The following is a 22329-nucleotide window of genomic DNA, read 5'->3' on the forward strand; positions in this document are numbered from 1 at the left end:
TGCAGTCAAGCATAACTAAAACTCATTTTAAATTCATTAGGGCAACCATGTTGATTAATAAATGACTTCAGATATCTGGTTCATTGCCTTTGTCCTTTTAATGTTTAAGTAATTCAGCATAATCATCATTCAACGTGAACACAGATTAGTCCTGCACATATAAATCTATTTGTCTTCTGAACATATGTATTGTTTTGTCTTATCTAAAATATTTCTTCCCTTGACAACTTGTGAATGAAGCCATGCGCTTGTTTCTGTAATTAAAACTCTAGCGCCGCCTTGTGGTTCAATATGATCATTCAGTTCGAATCTTTTAGGCGTGACCCAGAACTGACATCTCAAGTATTTTAAGCCATGAATTGATAATAATAATGTATAATTTTTTAAACATAAAAACATTAGAGGTTTTCTTCTGATATGTCATGACAGATTATTTTATTTACTGATTTTATATAGTGCATGCATGCATGGTTTTTGCTTTTTGTTAAGCTCAAGGCATATCCATCATTCACTACTGTGCAATTGCTAACACGCCTTCTTCAGACACCAGAAATTGTATTATTTATCATGCAGACTTTGCTTCTTTCATAATTGATGCTTGCAAAGCTAGCCATGACTAGAGGGAGCTGAACTGAATGTGTGCATATATGGGTGTGGGATGTAAGTACATGGATGCATGTATTATATATATTATATACAGTATTTTACAATTTTCTATTTCTACTTTGTTGTTTGTACAACGTTAGATACCTTTCAACTTTTAGAACTTCCTTAATTATTTGTGGCATTTAATTGCAAGATGTTGGAACATGAGAGCATCACACAGTGGGTGCAGATTTGTTGGTTGTGATTTCCCATTCCAGCACATCCCAAAGGTGATCTATTGAACTCAAATCTGGTGACTGTGGAGAAGATTTGAGTTTAGTGAACTCACTATCATTTTTAGTTTGAGGTGATTTGAGCCTTGTGAAACATTATTTGTATTTTCTGACTGTTTTGTATTTCAATTAACATACTTAAAAAGCAATTCTATTCAAAGATTCAAATATATTATGTTCAATATATAAATAATTAACGTATAAATCGTAAGATATTCAAATATATTACTACTTAATTAAATCAATTTATTTTTTCTTTTTTTCCTTTTAATTATAATAATAATCATTCACAAATTTATCAGTTACAAAATAATATGTAATTAATATACAGTTATAAAATAACAACGACAACAATAATAATATAATCCTAAATGACATTAATTAAATATTTTCAATACATTAGATGCACAACAAGGCAGGATGCACAAGACAGACATACTCAAGGGGCCCTTGATGATGCTGGGAGGGGCACTTTTGTGTCCCTGTGCTGCGTTGGTGGTGGTGCCACTGCTACTCTCTCTCTACCAAATGCTACTCTCTCTCCAAATGTACAATTTATGTCAAATGAATTTTAAAATATCATATATTATTTTGATAGAGCATAATAGGCACTAATATGTGATTATGAATTCAGCTATGAGGGAGACGTTGCTTTCTGTAAATAGTAATGTAAGAAAAAATCCATCTATCCAAAATCATACTGTAAAAGGCCATGCAAGTAAATGCTATCACCGTCTTTGATGTGGTCCATCTTATAAAATGAATATAAATCAATGGGAGCTGTGCAGGAACGGGCTGCACCACTGCTGGAAAAAAGGGGGGGAGACACAATTAGTCACCTTGTACGCTCGACACCGCTGACAAGCTCCTGTACATTAGACCGGGCGCGAGACAGCCTTTCACTCGGCGCTGCGCGTAAAGGGACAACAGCAGCCAATCTGACTGAACCCACGCCCGCTCCTCATCCCTGAAGCCGCACTCTTTCCCTCAGAGCGTCGATCTGCTGACTCAGTGCCTTATCAGAACCAACCGGTTCCTCGCCACCGAATAAAGCTGAGACGCACCAGTCACCGACACAACTCCAGCCATGGCCAAAACTGCGATCGGTAAGACAAACCTTCCTTCATCTTGTTCGCCGGTTCGTGTCTCTTTGATGCATGATGCTGAGAGATTCACCATTATGATGCTGGAGAAAACGCGTTAGATATATGTAAAAAAGGATTTGGGTTATTATAAATCTGATGTCTCCATACACCCCATGCTGTTTTATTTTCAAATATGGCTGTGCGCCCAAGCTGCCTACTCACTTTTGCATAGAAAAGGGGGACTTCATGATTGTTAAAAGGTGTTTTTAAAATAATCTCACTTATGAAATGTACTTCAAATGTTTTAAAAGCCATAAATTGATTTTCTTATGGTGACAGTGCACCTGCCGGCTCCAGCATCTCCAGCATAATGCAGAAGGACCCCACCCAAGATCCTGCTCTGTGTTTCAGCCTTCAGAAAATCTATTAAAGCCTGTCAATTTCTGGCTTAGAGCAGTTCAGAGTGAAAGTAGTGATATGTTTTATTCATTTTTAGAAAATAAGCTAGGTGTGGCTGGTTTATTTATTTCAAAACAAAGCCGGAATTAAATACGACATGGTCGTTCATAAATCAGCCTTTCTGAAATTGCTTCAATCCTTACAAAATTCCTTAATTATTGACACAATTGATTGAATTTGCGTTTTCTGATGAGCTGGTGACTTTATCAAAGCATTTACCCTTTTTATGTTCTCCCACCTTCATGTATTCATAGAAGATACAATCTGACAATGTGTCATCATCAAAATAAAAAAATCAACTCATCCCCACCCATCACACAAATTTGTAAGATGTAATTGGGCATCCTTTCATACACACCATGTCCGAGACTGCAGCATCAGATGATTGATGTTTAAATGGAAGTGTGTCAGGGCTGAAGTCGTCTCGCCGGTAAGCATGTCTCAGTGCTGTTATCATTCTGGATTATGTTGTAGGCAGCCAAACTGGGGCATACCATAGACAAGGTGCGTGTCGGCTGTATCACATTAAGGCGAGACGCTTCAGGGCAGGGCACTCGTGGACTGTGGCTGAATGCCTCTATTTGAGCTGTCATGTTGCTTGAAATGTTCAATGACAACTTGGAAAGACATCTGCTTCGTAGTGTAATACCAGTTGCGTGCACTTAAGCCTGCTGTGAAATGCAATTACATGGGGCCGTGTCTCAAGGATATTCAGAACACACAAGGAATATCCTGACAAACACCAGTGGGAATACTTCCGATAATGAGAAAGAACATGACAGTCAATACAATCAATACTCTTGGAATATTAATAGGGCTTAAAAGAATCCGCAGATAGACCTTCGTGCATTTGCCAGCCTCTAAATTAAATAAAGAAAAAAATGAAGTCTTAATCGACAAATAATCAGTTGTCTCTGTGATTAGGGATTTGTATTAATGATTGAATAACTCTCCACAAACTCGTTTTCACCTGTCAAAATTGTGTATCATAACTTGTATGTATATAATAGCTTCTCACATTATCCCCACAAGTGTTTAGCATCTAAAATTACTGGATATGCAAAGGCAGAATGACTAATCCAATCAAGCCCCATTAATCAATGAACTAACAGGAAGTTTAAATATATATATTCAGCAGTGGTGCTCAGCACCAGGGTGGGGCCATTGCTTTTGAAGATAAATTATGTTAAGGGTTTTAATGTCAAACATATTTCATTCCACATGCATACATTGGCATAACTTTTCAGTTTCATATGAACCTGAGTCAGTTTCAGTGATTAGAATGAAGTGGTTTTAGCTTGAAAAGATGTGGTGAAAAGTCAGACCTTGGTTAGAGGGGGCATTTGGCCATCTGCAGTGGACAGAGCAAATATATATATATATATATATGTGTGTGTGTGTGAGAAAGAGAGAGGTAGGAGGGGCCGTTATTGATTACCAGGGTGGTCATGCTGATGCATTATCAAGCAAACCACACAAAGGACTTTTCGCTTGTCTACTGGGCAACAGAACCTGAATGCAAATTAAAATTCTTCTTTAATTTCTTTATTTAGCTCGGTGAACTATGCATAAAAGTGTGATATGTAAAAAAAAAATTAGAATTAGAATTATTTACTTGATGTAAATAGTATTCATATGTAAGAAATGTGTATGTTAGTATGTGTAAATTATATTTATCATATCAAATTATTTTCTTTTAACACTATATAATGGCAATTCCCAACTTTTTTTATTCAGTTAATTTGGATGAATTCATTTCATTTTTACATTGAAGTACAGTTTGGCCACACCCAGATGATGGGATTGTTTAGGGGTGGGGTTAAGGTCACACCTTGTTTCAAAACGTTGTACATTACAGTATGTACATTACAGTACCATTTTCATTGTTTCTGATTATGCTAACCTGTTTCTTGGTTGTTTTTACTTTTAACTGTATTTATTCCTACTTTTAGCTTAATTCTTTGCTAATTATGCTTATTGTTATTTGTTATTGTTATTATGCTTATTTGCTTATTGTTATATAGTTAGGTGAATGCTACATGTTAGTTGTTGTGTTTTTTGTGCCTTTCAGTTCATTTTCTAACATTTATAGACTGCTGCATTTATATAAAAATATGCATACCTAGTAGGGCGATGCAGTGGCGGAGTAGGTAGTGCTGTCGCCTCACAGCAAGACGGTTGCTGGTTCGAACCTCTGCTGGGTCAGTTGGCGGTTCATTTCGCTGTGGCGACCCCGGATTAATAAAGAGACTAAGCCGAAAAAAAATGAATGAATGAATATACATACCTAACCAAATATGAAATAAATATTGACTAATAAAAGAAAAGTTAGTAAAGATGCTGAATCAAGATAGTTATTTAATGTTATGTAACACATACAGCGGCATTTACTTTTAATATTTGTGGAGTTTTATATTATTACTTTATATCTTAATTTTAATTTCATTCATTCATTCATTTTCTTGTCAGCTTAGTCCCTTTATTAATCTGGGGTCGCCACAGCGGAGTGAACCGCCAACTTATCCAGCAAGTTTTTACGCAGCGGATGCCCTTCCAGCCGCAACCCATCTCTGGGAAATAATTTTAATTTCGTTTAATAATTTTTAATGGAAGTATATTTCAGAATCAGTTTATTCTAATACTTAATGTAATAAATGCATATATACATTGTGTTTGTGTGTTTAGAAAATAGTGAAATAATGATATATTACAGTCAGCCAGGTTACAATACAGTGAATTATTTCTTACTATTTACAGTAAGACAAGGTTTGCTACACATTATTGTCCCATTCCATCAATAATATTTGTGATTTTTTTTATTTTTTTTGACCAGTGGCCACAATAGCCACAGCTCAAGCCAAGGGTGTGGCTGCTTCTTTCTTTTTTTTAAATGACAAACCCTGTGATGTTTTCCGGCAGAATCTCTATATCAGATCACAGAATTGAACACGTACAGATTCAGTGGTCTGTGTGAGATCCTTTTCACCTGCTCACCAGCCGGCTGACCTGAATTACTTGCTTCACCGAGCTGTCTATCGTCCTTATCTCACTCTGACTAGACGGGAGAAGAGAAATGCCCACTGAGGTCCATTGCCACCTCCGCAATTTACCGGAAGAAATGGTTTGCTCCAGTAATTACTAATTAAAACCCACTACACCAAAAGCAGCCAGCCGGAGGGCTTTTAATCCTATAGCGGGAGTGAATACAGTGATTTCCTCCCCTCTTTTCTCCCATCCCGACGGTTTTCTCCATCCATTTGTGAGGGATTAATAAGCTCGTCGGGGAGTGAGAGGGAGTTGATCAGATTTTTCAGGCTCCTCTGGGCGGAAAGTAGGCTGCTGCTAGAAAACGCGATATCTTGCTGGAGATACCCAGGCGTTCACAGTTTGATAACACCGACATGGCTCTGCTGTCAAGATATTGATTTATAACTCACATGCACCAGCCTTGATAAACGCTGTCATGTGTGTGTGTGTTCAAGGAAAATCAGATGCATTATTGTGCTTCATGTATCATCTGCCCCCTTTGATGTTATGATTCAGGCTTGTTTGCACTTAAGCATTAAATGCCGGAAAAGAAAAGTGATTGTGAAGTCATGGATGAGGAATGATTGCGGTCTGAACTGTGGAAATGCATCTCACCATGTGTCTTTCTGGTTTTGTCGACTCACTCCCGCACACACACCTCTCAATAGTCTGAGTAAAAATGGATTCCAATAAATAATGTAGGACTGCTGGTTGGGTGGTGGGGGAAGGGTGGATCTTGTGGTGAACATTGTCTTGTTGGAAAGCAGAGCATGTGAGGACACGGCTGCTGGTTTGTCCTTCGAAAGCACATATGAAAAAAAAAGGGTTGCTTTATGGGGGATGTCAACAGTTTTTTGCTCTCAGAGATTCAGGCTGTCAATCAAAACAAACCAGGGTCCATGTCCATCTCTCTCTATCTCATATATATATATATATATATATATATATATATATATATATATATATATATATATATATATATATATATATATATATATATATATATATATATGTGTGTGTATATAATATGTATGTATGTATGTATGTATGTATATATAATATGTATGTGTGTGTGTGTGTGTGTGTGTGTGTGTATGTATATATATATATATATATATATATATATATATATATATATATATATATATATATATGTATATATATATATATATGTGTATATATATATATATATATATATATATATATATATATATATATGTATATATATATATATATATATATATATATATATATATATATATATATGTGTGTGTATATATATATATATATATATATATATATATATATATATATATGTGTGTGTATATATATATATATATATATATATATATATATATATATATATATATATATATATATATATATATATATGTGTGTGTGTGTGTGTGTGTGTGTGTGTGTGTGTGTGTGTGTGTATGTGTGTATGTGTGTGTGTGTGTTAAGTATAGATTTCTTTAATTTATTTGTTTTGTTAATATATTTTAAATAGAATCCAGAAAAGGTATAAAGTTTAACAACATTTAATGAATAATCTGTTAATAACAACAAATTGTTGGGTTACAAAATATAGACAAACCCAATATGTACACAAACCCTATATCATACAAGTAGCATTGCGATGTGGCTGTATATTGGCACTGGTGGGCTGCAGGCTGAGGTCCTTAGTATCCCACCAGTGACAATATAGAGCCACATCTCACTGCTTAATCGACTACATAATAGTGTATATAAAAATGAAATTCTAAATAAGAGAAACTACTTTCTTCCGTCATTCATTCATATCTGCAGCTGACATCAGAGCAGCAGGAACCGTTGCTACTTTACCAACAACACTAGAGCTAGTGTTTGAATAATTCTCCAGCGTAATGTCTAAAATGTTGACAAAACAGGTGATTTTTCCCACAATTTAAGATTATAAGGCTAAACGGTATGAAACGTCATCAGTCTATAGAGATGTCTCTCAGTATTTCTCTGTTGCAATCGAGAGATCACAATAAGTAACCCTGAAAAAGCCAAAGCAGCACATACACTACCAGATTACTGTTGTGTTTGCGATAAGGAAAAACTGAACGCATGCGGGCATTTCTTTTTTCTTTCTGTTTACTGAACTAGTCTGCAGTAGCAAAAACAGGAGATGCATTAGAAAAAGATGGCCATCTCCGGTTTTAAGACTTTAAGTAGAGTCCCATCTCACACTCAACACACTACAATTACTATGGTATAAATACAGCACTACAACATACAAAAGAGAAAGATCGACTTAGAAAGTCACTTACCTGTTTCATAATGATTTGATCAGCTGTAGTTTTTAAATTACGCTGAGTTTTTCCTCTTCTAAGGGCTTATTATGCGGTCTCTGTTGCCATCCTGTGGCTGGACAAAGACAACTGGACAACAACACGGTGTCATTCAGAAATGATAAATATTTCAAAATAGGTATTATCCTTACAAATAAACTGCATTCTTGCAATCTAAACAACTGCATTCTCGACTAAAAAGATTCATAAGTACATTATGTTGTCCAACAGCTGCAATATTTGTCAAACTGTAGACTGCCCTCTGCTTGTTGCTTTGCTCTGCTGATATCTGCCAATCAGATTCAAGCAATAAGCATTTATCTGCAATAAGCATTACAATTTACTGCATATATGTACATAATATGTATGTATTGATCTGCATAATTGTCTTACTATTTATTCTATATATTTTATATAATAGTACCCTCTGGCTTAAAACGTAGATGATCTCTGTTATTTTCTGCAAAATTAGCGTTGCAGTTTTGAATAATCATTCCTAAAGAAGCACGAGAGAATCTGGGTCAATACTTTTGTTTGATGTGTTTCCCCGCAGCATACAAAGAGAAGATGAAGGAGCTTTCCCTCGTCTCCCTCATCTGCTCCTGTCTCTACCCAGAGGCACGCAAGAACATCATGGGCGAGTTTGAAGGTAGGAAATGAAAATGTAATACCAGTAATGAGACACAGTGGAGAAGGAATTCCCATTAATGTGCTGCGCTTTATAGTTTCTCATTCTGTCTGATCTTCATAATCTTTTTATTGGCCCGTATACGAGTAATACTTCACATTTATTGTCTTAACAGCTAATGTAGGTCAATAAATGTTCCGGATGACTGTTTAACAAAGTTTTACAAGCTCGTTTCATGAGTGAGAGGCTTTTTTATTGCATGGATATGGAAGCTCAAATTCTGCCAGTGTGTAGATCGAGGATATTTTAGTAAACAAAAATTAAGAGTAAAACTATTGGTCATGAACATTTTAGTTCACTGAAATAAAATGGGAAAATCACAATAAAGAAAAACTACAAGTAAATTAAACATTTACTGAAAAACTAACTAAAATAAAATAACATTTAGCAAAAGTTCTAAATATAATTATAAATTGTAATTATTTTTTAAACACTCATTCTGAAATCAAATGTAAGGTAGATGGTTTGTGTAGATGGCGCTTTTACAGATAAATACAAAAAAAATAAAAATCATACTTAAACAAATTAAAAATAGGCGTGTTATAGACTGTATATTATATTTAATATGACGAAGTTTGTCTGAATTGTTCATAATTTTTACTTTTATTCAGTTTATTTGCATTTGTAAGGTTTTTGTCAACATCTCTCAGGAAGAATGAGGGAACAAGAACTCAAATGCAAAAATAGATGGTTTAATAATAATTGAAATTAAAAAAAGGACAACAAACCCCAACCCTCTGAGAAGGAAAAGACATAACTAGAAGACAAATAAGCAAACAAACTTGGCTGGGCTGGCAAGACAGGACTAGAGCAGGAACACAGGGTGTATTGACGACGAACTAGCACAGGACAACCAAGAGGAGAATATAGAGGAAATATAATAACAAACAAACAAATAAACAAACAGGTGAACCTAATAAACTAATAATGGTTTAACAATTGAGGGTGGGACTTGACAATAGATGGGAGAGCACATGACACGCAAACAACACAAGCCATGTGCTCACTCAAAACAAGAATAGAACATGGAGCCAAATAGAAAAGTCATTATCGGCGTGTTCACATGAGGACACTAAAGCATGCGGCCACAATGTAAACACTGTGCCATGTGCTTAGACAACCCCAACATAAACAGATCCAAGACACGAGCACACAATAAATTAAAACACCTCAACGTGCGCTCACACATACAACGTGTATGTTTCATCTTAGCTCAATCCGGAACCAAAACTAACTAGACTGAGATGCTGAGAATGAAACAGCACGCTGCAGACAAAACAAACCCAAACACGAGAGCAAGCGAGCACGAAGCAGACGAACCGAGACTTCTCGAGCAGAGCACAACAAATAAGACAGACAGGACTAGTGTCTGGATTCTGCCATCAAAACAAGAATTGACAAGACCAAAGTGGCAGAATCCTGACAGTTTTGGGTTCAGGATTTGGTTCAACATTTTTAATTATTATTACTAAGAGAGTTTGCACAAAAAGAGTTCATCTAGTTGATGTGTTAGCCCAGTGATTAGTGCACCGACATATGGTGTGGCAGTGCTCCGGGCGTCTTGAGTTCGAATCCCACCTTGTGGACCTTTTCCGATTCCTACCCCCTGCTTTCTCTCTCACTTCACTTCCTGTCAGCTTACTGTTCTGTCAAATAAAGGCAAAAATGCTTAGAACTTAAATAAAGTTCATGTAGGATGTACAAACAATAAACTTTGCTTAGGTCGACTCCATAAATTAGAATAACTACAACTAAAACTACACTGTAAAACCCAACAGTCAACTTTATGAAATGAAATGAGTGTAGTTAGCTCAGGATTTACTGAAAGTTCATTCTACTCATTTGAACAGAGTTTTGAACTCAGCATTGAAGCTAAGGAGTTAATTAAATACATCATTACTTCAACTTCAACAAAGTTCACAGTACTCGTATAGATTAGTTTTTTTAACTCAAATGGCTTGATGATTCGGTTTCCTCAAACAGTTTGAGTTGCCCTAACTTATTGGGGTTTACAGTACTCAGTTAGTTTGAGTTCTCCTCATTTATTGGGTTTTACTGTGCTCAAACTTCTTCATTTACTCAAATGCATTAAGTAAACAGTACTCATTAGGAATAGTTTTTGAACGTAAATGGTTAGTTTCCTCAAATAGATTGTTTCCTTAACTTTTTGGTTTTGAGTTTTACAGTGTAAATATATACTAAAGAAACTAAACTAAAGAAATGTGTTCTGAAAAAATAATCTAAAAAAAACATTGATGAATTTATCTAAAACTAAACTAAAATGTACAGCAAATTTAAAATAGTATTTAAATAAAAACCTTATTTAATAATGCAAAACTACAGTTACCTAGGTGTTTAATAATATTGGCTGCTCTGTAAAAGCAAACAGTAAAAGTGAGTTACTTTCACTCAAATTTCTCTCTTTAATAGAGACAAACTAATTTAACTCTTTAATAGAGACCAATCCTAAACTGACTGAGTATAAGTGGATCACAAACATGAAACTTAATAAACTAAAGTTCTACTAACCAAAAATGGCATGTTATAGACTGTATGTTATATTTGATATGACGAAGTTTGTCTGAATTGTTCATAATTTATTTATTTTTTATCCATTTTGTTTGCATTCGTACGGTTTTGGGTTCAAGATGCACAATAAGTTTGCACAATAAGACTTCATGTAGGATGTGCAAACACTAAACTTTGCTTTGGTCAACTTTATAAACTATAATAACTAAAATTAAAACTAAATGTGTAAAAACTAAATAGAAATGTGTTGTTAAAAATGAACTAATATAAAGCTAACAAAACCATTAATGAAACTCTAACTAAACTTAAACTAAAGTGTATAGAACATTTAAAAATAGTTTTGAAACAAAAACTAATTTAAGAGTGTGAAGCTATAAATACTTGGGTGTAGATAAATTTTACAGTAAAATCAATGAGTTTATTTCAGTCAATTCTCACCCAAACTTAATAGAAACAAGTTACGTGAACTCTTTATGTATTATATTTAATATGAAGAAGTTTGTCTGAATTCTATATAATTGTTTTATTTGCATTTGTATGGCTTTGGGTTTAGGATCTGGTCAAAGATTTCATTTTTATAATTAAGAGGTTTGCATAAAACTAATTCATGAAGGTTGTGCAAACATTAAACTTTGCTTTATTTGACTCCGTAGACTATAAGAACTGAAGCTAAAACTGAAAGTAAAAATGAAATTTAAATATAAATGGGTTCTCAAAATTCTAAAGTTAGTACTAAAACTAACAAAACCAATAACGGATCTGACTTAAATTTACTTAAATTTCATTCAAACCTAATAGAAACAAGTTACACGAACTCAAATTTTGATTATATTAAGGTGAAACTAATGGATAACAATTAGTAGTAAGTAGAAACAGTTAGTTTCTACTAACTTAAAGATTTGTTGATTTACTTACAGTGAGTGTCGAGGCAGTAAGTTTCTCCAAATGTTTTGCGTAATCTGAATTAATCAGACCTTAGAGTATGCATGTAGAAATGACATCTATATCATTGTGTTTTGCATGCACAGACATGGAGGTTAAGGCCATTAATAAGCGGGCTTCAGGCCAGGCCTTTGAGGTTATCTTGAAGCCTCCTTCTCCAACAACTGAAGGAGGCTACAGCATCACTTCACCTCCGAAGAAGAGGGACATGTCACTGGAGGACATCCAGAAGAAGCTGGAGGCAGCTGAGGACAGGAGGAGAGTGAGTGACCCGTTCATCTCAATTATACACGACTGGTCAAAAGTTTGGGCTCAGGATATTATAACTGTTTTTATGATGTCTCGTCGAGGCTGCATTAATTTGATCAAAAATACAATAAAAACATGAAAATTATGTGATTCAAACTAAATTCACCACAGCTTTCAGTGTCACATGATGCATACTACTGTAATTGGGTATTTTTTCTCATGAATTGTAATTAACTAAGTTGTTTTAAGAATGTGTACTTTTACTTTCACTTGAGTACATTCTTAGTGCTGTATCAGTACTTTTAATCCACCACTTTCCTTCAACCTGCAGTCACTACTTTTTTTTTTGTATATGGAGATTAGAAAAATCAGTCATGTGACTTCTGTCCATTCAAATTTTATATAGAAGGTAAATCGCATCATAATGAACTACCTCAAGACATGGGGGATATAATTGCAGAAAACTACAGAAATTCTTTACACTCATTGACCCTGAGACTGTTTAGATGCATGTCACTGATAAGAAAATGACAGATGTTTTCTGTATAATGACCGAAATGGACTTAAAACACCCAATAGACACAAGATGTCTACATGACGCCAGAATAACATTGTGCCCCAATGTCATCAAAGACATCAAAACCCAACGTCAGACTTTTCATTGTCCAACCTGGAATCAACCAAATATCAATGTCTAATGATGTTACAGCTTGACGTTGTGTGAACGTTACCATTATGACGTCATGTTGGAGTTTGGTTGCCATACCTGATGAATAAATGTCAGTATTTGACATCAATATGACGTTGGTTTAAGATGTTAATCAATGTTGAATTTTGTTCCCTTTCTAACACAACCTTGAATCAACCAAAAATCAACGTCACTTGACGTAGTTATTGGACATCAAAATAACGTTGCCCTTAGAAGCTGGCTAGACATTGAATTTTGGTTACCTGACATCACAACCTAAATCTAACCTAATATTAACATCTAATGAAGTTATGTGCCTGCTGGGTAATCACTAAATGCACTACAGAATGTTACATTTACACACATCCACAATTTACATGTAAATGCATCAGCTTTTTTTTATAGTGTAATACTACTCTTGAGTACTTATGAATGGTCTACTTTTTACTTATATTTTGAGTAATATTTACAACAAATACTTTTACTACTACATTTTTAGGCAAGTGATGATACTTATACTTAAGTATAATTGTTCAGTACTCTTTACACCACTGATTGTTTAGGTTTAGAAAACTTTATTGATCCCGCAGGAAATTGCTTACGTAGTGACTGCCATAACACCACAAAAGTATAGTGTTTTGTGACCACAAAACCAGTCATACGTGTGTGTCTTTTTGAAATTTAGACATATACATAACCTGAAAGCTGAATAGACAAGTTTCCATGAATGTATGGTTAGGATTGGACATTATTTGGTCGACATCGAATCGGAGAGTTTAAAAATTCTGAGAAGTGCGTGTAATACACCAAATGAGCAACAGGTGCATGACTGGAACTTGTAGTCCACATACCGACGGATATGCAGTCCATTAGGGATCTGCACAGGCTGGATTGTTGGTGACCATGATAATTATATTATATAGACCATTTTGAGGAATGTAAACAAAAACAATGGTCCGAACGTATTTCCTGTTTTACATTTTTAATTTCTGTAGCTTTCGAGAATCCAAAAAGGTCCACATATTGATAAATAATGTTATGACAGCTGTTTCAACATTATGTTATGATTGGATTGCCTCTTGTTACAGTTTTGAAATAGTTTTATAATAAGCAGGAAATGTTCATGGGCCAATGACATGACTACATTTAAATGGTCTATAAGAAAGGATCATGTGATACTGAATGCTTAAGTAATAATAATAAAGCTAAAAATTTAGGAATGAATTACATTTGAAACTAAAGTAAATAAAATATATTTTAAATGGAAAGAATATTTCACAACTGTAAAGATTTTACTGTGTTTTTGAACAAATAAATGCCTTGGTGAGCAGAATAAGCCTTTTTAACATTTAAAATTGATCCCAAAGTTCTGAATGATTGATTGTCCATATCTGTCTTATAAAACTTAAAGCAATATATTACATAGAATTTTACAGATTTTTTTTTATTTGTTAGTCTTTCTTTTTTGCTTACTCTACTCCTCCTCTCTAGTCCCAGGAGGCTCAAGTCCTGAAGGCTCTGGCTGAGAAGCGTGAGCATGAGCGGGACGTCCTGCTGAAAGCCATGGAGGAGAACAGTAACTTCAGCCGGATGGCAGAGGAAAAACTGATCCTGAAGATGGAGCAGATCAAGGAGAACCGTGACGCACACCTTGCAGCCATGATGGACCGACTGCATGAGAAGGTCAGGACTCAAAAATAAACCAATTACTAATTTTTCTGTTAGTTTGTCATCAAATATGTCAAATATACAGTAAAAAAGTTACACTGTGAAATATTTATACAATTTAAAACAAGTGTTCATAAAAAATATGTTGCTTTCATCTTCATCTTGTGGAAACTGTGGCTTTTCTGTAGCATTGACTAATGAAATATAATTATTTGGTAAAATTACAAATTTAGATATCTTATGTGGGTTTCCTCCGGGTGATCCGTTTTCCCCACAGTCCAAAGACAAGCGCTATAAACAAATATGCGCTTTAATTAAATATAATTACTAACCACAAACAATTTAATGTCTTAAAATTAGATTTTATTATTGTTTATATTTATGTTTAGTCATTTAAATATAAACACACAAGTATTAAAAAGGTATGGAAGTTGTCACACTAACTGTTTATGCATCCAACATGTACTTTCTTGAGGATTGTCATTCTATAACTGTAAATAGGAAATAGCTTTTTTTTACAGGATATAAGTTAAAACAAGGCGAGACGGCGGCTCAGTGGTTAGCACTGTCACCTCACAGCAAGAGGGTCACTGGTTTGAGTCACGGCTGGCATTTCTGTGTGAAGTTTGCTTGTTCTCCCCATGTTGGCGTGGGTTTCCTCTGGGTGCTCCAGATTCCCCCTACAAGTCTAAAAACATGTGGAATAGGTGAATTGGGTAAGCTAAAATGTCCGTAGTGCAATTACTAGCAACTAGCAAAAACTAGTTTTTATATTTTTGAGTCTAGAGACTTGAATTGAATGTAGTAAATTCATGGGATCATTTTTAAAACAATGTCTCGTATCAATTGTGAGCTTGTCATATTATATTGTGGTGTAAAATTCGACATTCTACAGAGTAAAACAGTCGTTTGCGAGCTACAAAGTATAAATTAAAGTATATTTAATTGGGGCTGGGGACAGCACGGTGGTGCAGTGGGTAGCACAATCGCCTCACAGCAAAAAGGTCACTGGTTCGAGCCCCAGCTGAGTCAGTTGGCATTTCTGTGTGGAGTTTGCATGCTCTCCCCGTATTTGCATGGGTTTCCTCCGGGTGCTTTGTTTTCCCCCACAAGTCCAAAGACATGCGCGAATAAGTGTGTATTGATGTTTTCCAGTACTGGGTTGCAACTGGAAGGGCATCCACTGCATAAAACATTTGCTGGATAAGTTGGCGGTTCACTCCAGATTAATAAAGGGACTAAGCCAAAAAGAAAATGAATGAACAATTGGGGCTGGACTGTGATTCTATAGCCTTTAAAATATGATCAAATGATTCTTGTTCTTGGTCTTTTTATTTTGTATATAAACTCTTATCACACTAAACGACATTTTAGTGGCATCCTCTGTGAATCATGGTAAAAGTGTATGATAGTCGTTATCTGTCAAAAATAAACTAAAAAGTAATATTTTCTCCGGAATATACAAATTAAATTTAGCGCTCCCACAAGAGGGCGCTAAACTAAAATAAAACTGTTGATACTAGAAGGCATGCAGTGTTACAAGTCCAGATTAAGTCTATCAAATCTCTAAATTGCTATTATCATACTATTTTGCCCTCCTCACTCTCAAATTCTCTCTATTATATATCTATCCTCAGATCAGATGACTTATTAATATCTCTTTAATTTTTGTTTGATTTGTCCCTCATGTTTATCTTTTTTTAATTCTTCATTGGCACCATTGTAAAAAATCTAATGATTATTATTATAAATGATATGTAGCAATGTATCATTCTGTTATAAAATAAATGTTTAAAAAAAAGTAGAAGGAATGCAGTTGCGGTCTGAACTTAAGGAGAATTATTAATATTATTTATTAAATTAACCATTGAATTACATTTTTATTTTTATTTTTCATCTTTCTTTGTTGTCTACAAGTGAATTTATCTTTAGCTTTACATTACACATATCACAGAAAACAGGCAACACAAATACATTCAATATCATCACATCAAGAATATTATACACTCAATTAAACCCTATTTATACTTAAAACCCAATATTTAAAATTGTAATGGCAGTCGGCACAAAGGACATTTGATACACTTTACTTGAGGTTGCCTGTAACGTCTTTTTGATGGCAAGAGCTGAAACTTTATATTTAAGTGATGGGAACAATCTTCAATAATGACGTGATCTCTGTTTAATTCTCATTAGATACATTTTCTTTATTTGTCTTTGTGCTTTACCTACAATTGCACTGGCAATTTTTACTATTCAACACAATTTTCTTAATCAATCAGCAATCTATCTAAAACTACTATTATTTGTACAGTAAACTCGCTTTCCCAATATTTATTAAGTTCTTCTTTAACTGGAAGAGTCTCAGTTTAACCCCTTAGTGAACCCCAGTATACAACCTTTAGCTCTTTTACATTTCTAAACATGCTTTGAATTTCCACCTGCAGCATTGAGAATAATTATATGCTGAAGGTTCCACATCCTGTTCTCAAGGACTAATATTTTATCCTGTCTTATTTCTTAAGCAAAGATGTCAATGTCAATTTTATTTATATAGCACTATTATATACAACCAAAGGTTGACCAATGTGCCAAACAATACAAATCACAAAGAACAAGTATAAAATTATAGCTAAAAACAAACAATTCTCACTAGTAAACTGAAAAATCAAAAAGCTAAGTTTTCAATCCAGATTTAAAAACAGACAGAGTTGATATGGACCTAATACAGAGGGCCAGAGCATTCCACAAGGTAGGACCAGCTACTGCGAAAGCCAGGTCACCTCTGCATTTCAGCCTCGACTCTGGGATGTATAATAGTCTCTAGTTAGATGACCGAAGAGACCGACCAGGCTGATGTTCAGTCAACAGGTCTGACAGGTAAGGAAGGAGCCAGGCCATTTAGTGATTTAAAAACCAAGAGAAGAATTTTAAAAGTGACACAAAAGTGATTAGGCAACCAGTGCAAAGAGCGCCAAAACTGAAGTGATGTGGTCATATTTTCTGCTACCGTTTAAAAGCCTTTCAAGCAGCATTTTGAACTCACTGTAGGTGGGATCGAGTTGTCTGACTGATCCCAAAGTATAGCGAATTACAGTAGTCCAATCTAGAAGTAACGAAAGCATTAATTATTTTTTCAAAATGTTTTCTAGATAAAATAGGTTTGATTTTTTTAAAAAGTCAAAGCTGAAAAAGCAGGAATTGACCACTGAGATAACCTGTTTATCAAATCTCAAGCCATCATCAAAGATAACACCCAGATTTTTTACCCAAGGCTTCACAGGAAAACCTGATTCTCCGAGATCTACTGGTGGGGTCCTAAAGAATTTGACAGGGCGAACACAATTTTTTCAGTTTTACTCTCATTGCTGATCAAGATGTTGATGCCAAATTGTACACTGTACTGCCATTACATATTACTGGTCTAGGCATTGTGCAGTATACTGTTTTCAATTATTGTGAATTTTGTTGCCATTTGTCTGTTATTTTCTTTATGTGTGTTGCATAATTTCCATCCATATACTCCAAGCATTGATCAACTTCTTGATCAGTTTTCTGCTCTGATCTCAAGCCTAGGCAAATAACTGAAAAAGCATCAATCAGAGGCCACATTTTTATAATGTCATCATGTAGACGTCTTACAAAGTGTTTTACAGTATTTTAAAATACCAAAATACAAGACACTAAAGTGTTTTGATACAAAATAATAAACCATTTTCATAAACCCTGTCAAATACAAATGACAAAATACTTATTTGTATTTGAAATACTTCTATCATAAATACTGCCCATCCCTGGTGAACACAAGGAGAATATGCAAACTCCACGCAGAAATGCCAATTGACCCAGCCGGGGCTTGAACCAGTGACCTTCTTGCTGTGAGGCGATTAAGAAGTTTTATTCATATTGTTAATTAAATTACCCTTTAAATTGCATTTTATCAACACCTACCCCAACCCACACTGTAATGTAAAAATAGTAGGTATTGTTGTACAGCCTAACAAAATTCATGCTTTATTGATGTGCAAATCTACAGCTGTATCCCTTCTAGACCAAATAAAACCCCTCCTAACTGCATTAAAACTGCTCTAAACTGTTAACACATTCCCTGTATCATTTCTCTGTGTGTTTTCAGGAGAAGCACGCTCAGCTGGTGCGCAGAAACAAAGAGCTGAGGGAAGAACTGACAGCATGAGCACATCTCTACATCCCCCACCCCCGTCCCAATACCTGCGACCCCACCCTTCTCACCCCGCCACCGCTATCCCATGTAGAAAAGAGCCTCTGACACCCCAAATCCAACCCCCCTTCTGCCCCGTCCCGCCCAGGCCAAGGGAATCGACCCGCCCCCCTTACCAACCGCATCCTCCCCATTATAGTCCATAAGACAAAAGGAACACAATGTTTTTGATCAATTCCAAACCAGTCAAAGTGGGTGTGGTTTTTTTGTAAATACTTCCTGTTTGTTTTATATGAGACGATGAAAAGTATTGCGGTGTGCCATTTTTTATAAGTTTCTCTCTGTATCTTTCTCTTTTAGTGGATGTACTTGTTTCTTCTTCTTCTTCTTCTTCTCTTTTTCTCGATCAAATCTGCTACAGTTTCTCTCGTACCAGGCTTTGGTGTTTGTGAGTTTGCTGGATAGCTGACATTTGCAACGTCTTCTTGAAACCCAACGTTCTCTGATGTCTGTTTGGAAAGAATAAAAGACACCACAGTACAGTACCGTACAGGTTGCAAACAATATTTACAAACAGTCTCTTACAAAGTCTTCATACATCCATACAGTGGCATATAGTAATGACACAAAGACACACACACACACACTCATATAAATGAGTTTAGTCAGCATGATTTCCATGTTGCTCAAGAGGAGTTGTGAAATTAGCCATGGTTAAGTCATATGATGTCTCTTGACCCGTGTTTGACCAGTCTGGGTTGTATTTGTACTGACAGCGTAACAGAAACTGAGTTCTTGAGAATTGGGTATTGTTCTGATTCTTCAAAGAATTTTTGGAGGGTGTTAAAATTGATGTGTAAGTGTGTGTGTGTGTGTGTGTGTGTGTTTCGAGAACAGTGCGGGTGGACGGTGTTATAATGTGCCATTGCTCTTGTGTAAGTCACCAAACCAGCCCACCCTCATCTTTCTCCTCCTCCAGCTGTGTGTTTTCTTCCCTTCACACATGTAACTTTGGGAGCAAGCTGTGGTGAATAAAGGCTTGGGATTCTTGGAATGAGAATATCTGTGTTTGGTTCTGCTTTATTTCATACAACTTGTATTAACACACACACACAAAACATTTTTATTATGAATAACTTATGAACTTAAAGCGCAATACCTTTGTTTACCAACAGATGGCAATAAAGACTTATAAAAATAATAATGAGATGACAAGAAAATACGAATCTTTTATTTATTTTCCTCAGCTTAGGCCCTATATCATCAGGGGTCGCCACAGCAGAATGAACCGCCAACTTATTCAGCATATGTTTTACAAAGCGGATGGCCTTTCAGCTGGAACTCAGTACTGGGAAACAGCCATAAACACTCATTCACACTCATACACTATGGCCAATTAACACACACCACGCAAACACAGGGAGAACATACAAACTCCACACAATGCTAACTGACCCAGCCGGGACTCGAACTAACCTTCTGAGGCGACAGTGTCTGTCAGTCTGTGTCGCTCCTGGATTTGCAGTAGTAGCCTATTATTTATGCATGATAATCCCACATGAAAAAAAACAATATTTAGGGCCTACGTGTATTTGTACAACACTTTGTAATTCAACTGTCTCTCATTTTCAACTTGAGCTTCCACTAATGGATAAAAAAAACGAAATGTTCGTCGCGACTATATCGTCTTCACTGATATGACGACCAGTTGAGAGCTGCTGCACTCATCTTAAAATCCTATAACCGCTTTTATAACGAGCCCATGACTAAATTCCATTTGTTCAAGCTAACGTGAGCCAAGTGAGAGGGGATGAAGTAACGACTGAGGTAAAGTTAAAGTTTATAGGTTGAATTAATCTAAGAATGATAAAAGCTTGCTAAATGCTTAATCATGCTAGTTACATGTTCTCTAAACATTGTGCTTCATCATGCTGCTAGGTACATGTTAGCAATCTAAATCTAAAAAACATCTATCTATCTATCTATCTATCTATCTATCTATCTATCTATCTATCTATCTATCTATCTATCTATCTATCTATCTATCTATCTATCTATCATTAAAAAAAAATTGAATTATGTAAAAGAAAATGTGTATTTGTAGGAACAAAGAGTACTCAAATATTCAAACATAAATATACCTAAGATGCCAGATGTTGATACAATAATTTATTTTGGCTATGTTAGTACGGTAATATTATAGTTGTGCACCACATTTATTATAGTACATTAAATAAAACTTTACCTCTATTTGCAAATATATACAATATAGGTAAGCTTGACTCTAATTCAGAGATGCCCAAACTAGGGCCTGTGGGCCAAAGTTGGCTCATGGTATGTCATGGCCTTTTATTTGGCCCATCATCCCATCTGAGAAGAGAAAGAGAATGATGGGGATGGTTAAGAGACTGTCATTTCTAAATTAATGTAACATTTTGTTTGTTTGTTCATTTCATTGCTATTAAAACCTAACTGAAATGAAATGTTTTAAAATGTTTTAAATTATTCAGATTTTTTCCTAAAAGTACATACTGTCACCTGACGGGTAGAAGACAATGCAGAGACATCAGTGAGCAAATGAAGGCAATTGCAGATTTTGCTTGACCAGTGTATTTAACATTGATTCCGCTGTTATAAATGTGATTGTTTATGTTTTTATTATAATAATTTGGCATTTAAAATAATATGCTGCATTAGTTTGATATATTTACATTCAGCCCACACCTCTCCATGAAATTTGGTTTTTGGCCCTTCATACGAAAAAGTTTAGGCACCCCTGCTCTCGCTATTGTCGTTGACACAATTATTTGTCAGCCAATTCTTGGTGAAAACTTTGAAAAAAAAGAAATGTTACTGGTCCAAACGATGCTGCATTTTGGGATACAGTATCACCTGTCTATGTATATCTAAGTGCAATAAGTAACTGTAATAGTAATAATATCTGTTCTTTTTTTGTTGTAGTCAATTATCAGTTGCCTATACCATCCATTTATGCTTTTGAATTGCATGAAGGGATCTTGATCTCTGCTCCAACAACTTAATGTATTTTATTAATTTATATTGACATGAGTAGTCTAAAAAATGATATACTCTTTTGTCTGTATTCATACATTCATTCATTTTCATTCAGCTTAGTCTCTGTATTTCAGAGGTTGCCACAGCGGAATGAACCACCAAGTTTTCCTGCATATGTTTTACACAGCCGATGCCCTTCCAGCTGCAACCCAGTACTGGGAATCAGGGATGGATTTAACCAATAAGCAAGGTAAGCAGCCGCTTAGGGCCTCAGGAAATCTGAGGGCCCCCAAATAAATACTAAGTATAAATGATACTATACATATAACATTGCTTTCTGTCATATTTTGTATAGTGAGGGTCCCCTGCTTTCAGTCTCCACCTTTTTAGTTGTGAATTCATCCTAAGAAAACAAATCGTTTAAAAAAAATTACAAGGTGCTTTGCATGTTATTATTAAGATAAAATGCAAAAAAAGAGATTGAATGATATAAAAAAAAACTGTTAAATAATAATAATAATAATAAAAACAAATGGCCACACAGTTGCGCAGTAGGCAGTGCTGTCGCCTCACACCAAGAAGGTCGATGAGTCGCTGATTCGA

The 22329-nt window shown here is 35.2% G+C and overlaps 2 protein-coding genes across 3 annotated transcripts in view; both read left to right on the forward strand.

Annotated features, from left to right (window-relative positions):
* Positions 1–1737: 1737 nt before the first annotated feature.
* Positions 1738–19771, forward strand: stmn2b (stathmin 2b). 2 transcript variants are annotated; one of them, XR_015515611.1, is made up of 5 exons: positions 1738–1984; positions 8321–8416; positions 12013–12188; positions 14355–15508; positions 18415–19771. XR_015515611.1 is itself a non-coding variant. In NM_001024222.2 (5 exons), the coding sequence occupies exons 1-5, from the start codon at positions 1966–1968 to the stop codon at positions 18724–18726; spliced, it is 543 nt and encodes a 180-aa protein (NP_001019393.1). In that variant the 5' UTR covers positions 1738–1965; the 3' UTR covers positions 18727–19771. The 2 variants fall into 2 exon arrangements, 1 of the variants encoding a protein (NP_001019393.1); NM_001024222.2 differs by having other exon boundaries at positions 14355–14546; positions 18667–19771.
* Positions 19772–20396: 625 nt separating this feature from the next.
* Positions 20397–22329, forward strand: part of LOC147832600 (uncharacterized) — a 57553-nt gene continuing 55620 nt past the window's right edge. The window contains exons 1-2 of the mRNA XM_087295870.1: positions 20397–20538; positions 21861–21976. Coding sequence (XP_087151996.1) covers positions 21877–21976 — 100 coding nt within the window. The 5' untranslated portion in view covers positions 20397–20538; positions 21861–21876. The remainder of the gene's footprint in view (positions 20539–21860; positions 21977–22329) is intronic.

The sequence above is a fragment of the Danio rerio genome, chromosome 19, assembly GCF_052040795.2.
Source record: "Danio rerio strain M-AB ecotype USA chromosome 19, GRCz13ab, whole genome shotgun sequence".
In the NCBI taxonomy this organism is placed as follows: domain Eukaryota; kingdom Metazoa; phylum Chordata; class Actinopteri; order Cypriniformes; family Danionidae; genus Danio; species Danio rerio.

Coding starts and splice junctions, on each gene's coding strand:
- stmn2b (NM_001024222.2), top strand. Junction 12,189..14,354: donor CAGCTGAGGACAGGAGGAGA/GTGAGTGACCCG, acceptor CCTCCTCTCTAG/TCCCAGGAGGCTCAAGTCCT. Junction 14,547..18,666: donor TGGACCGACTGCATGAGAAG/GTCAGGACTCAA, acceptor GTGTGTTTTCAG/GAGAAGCACGCTCAGCTGGT.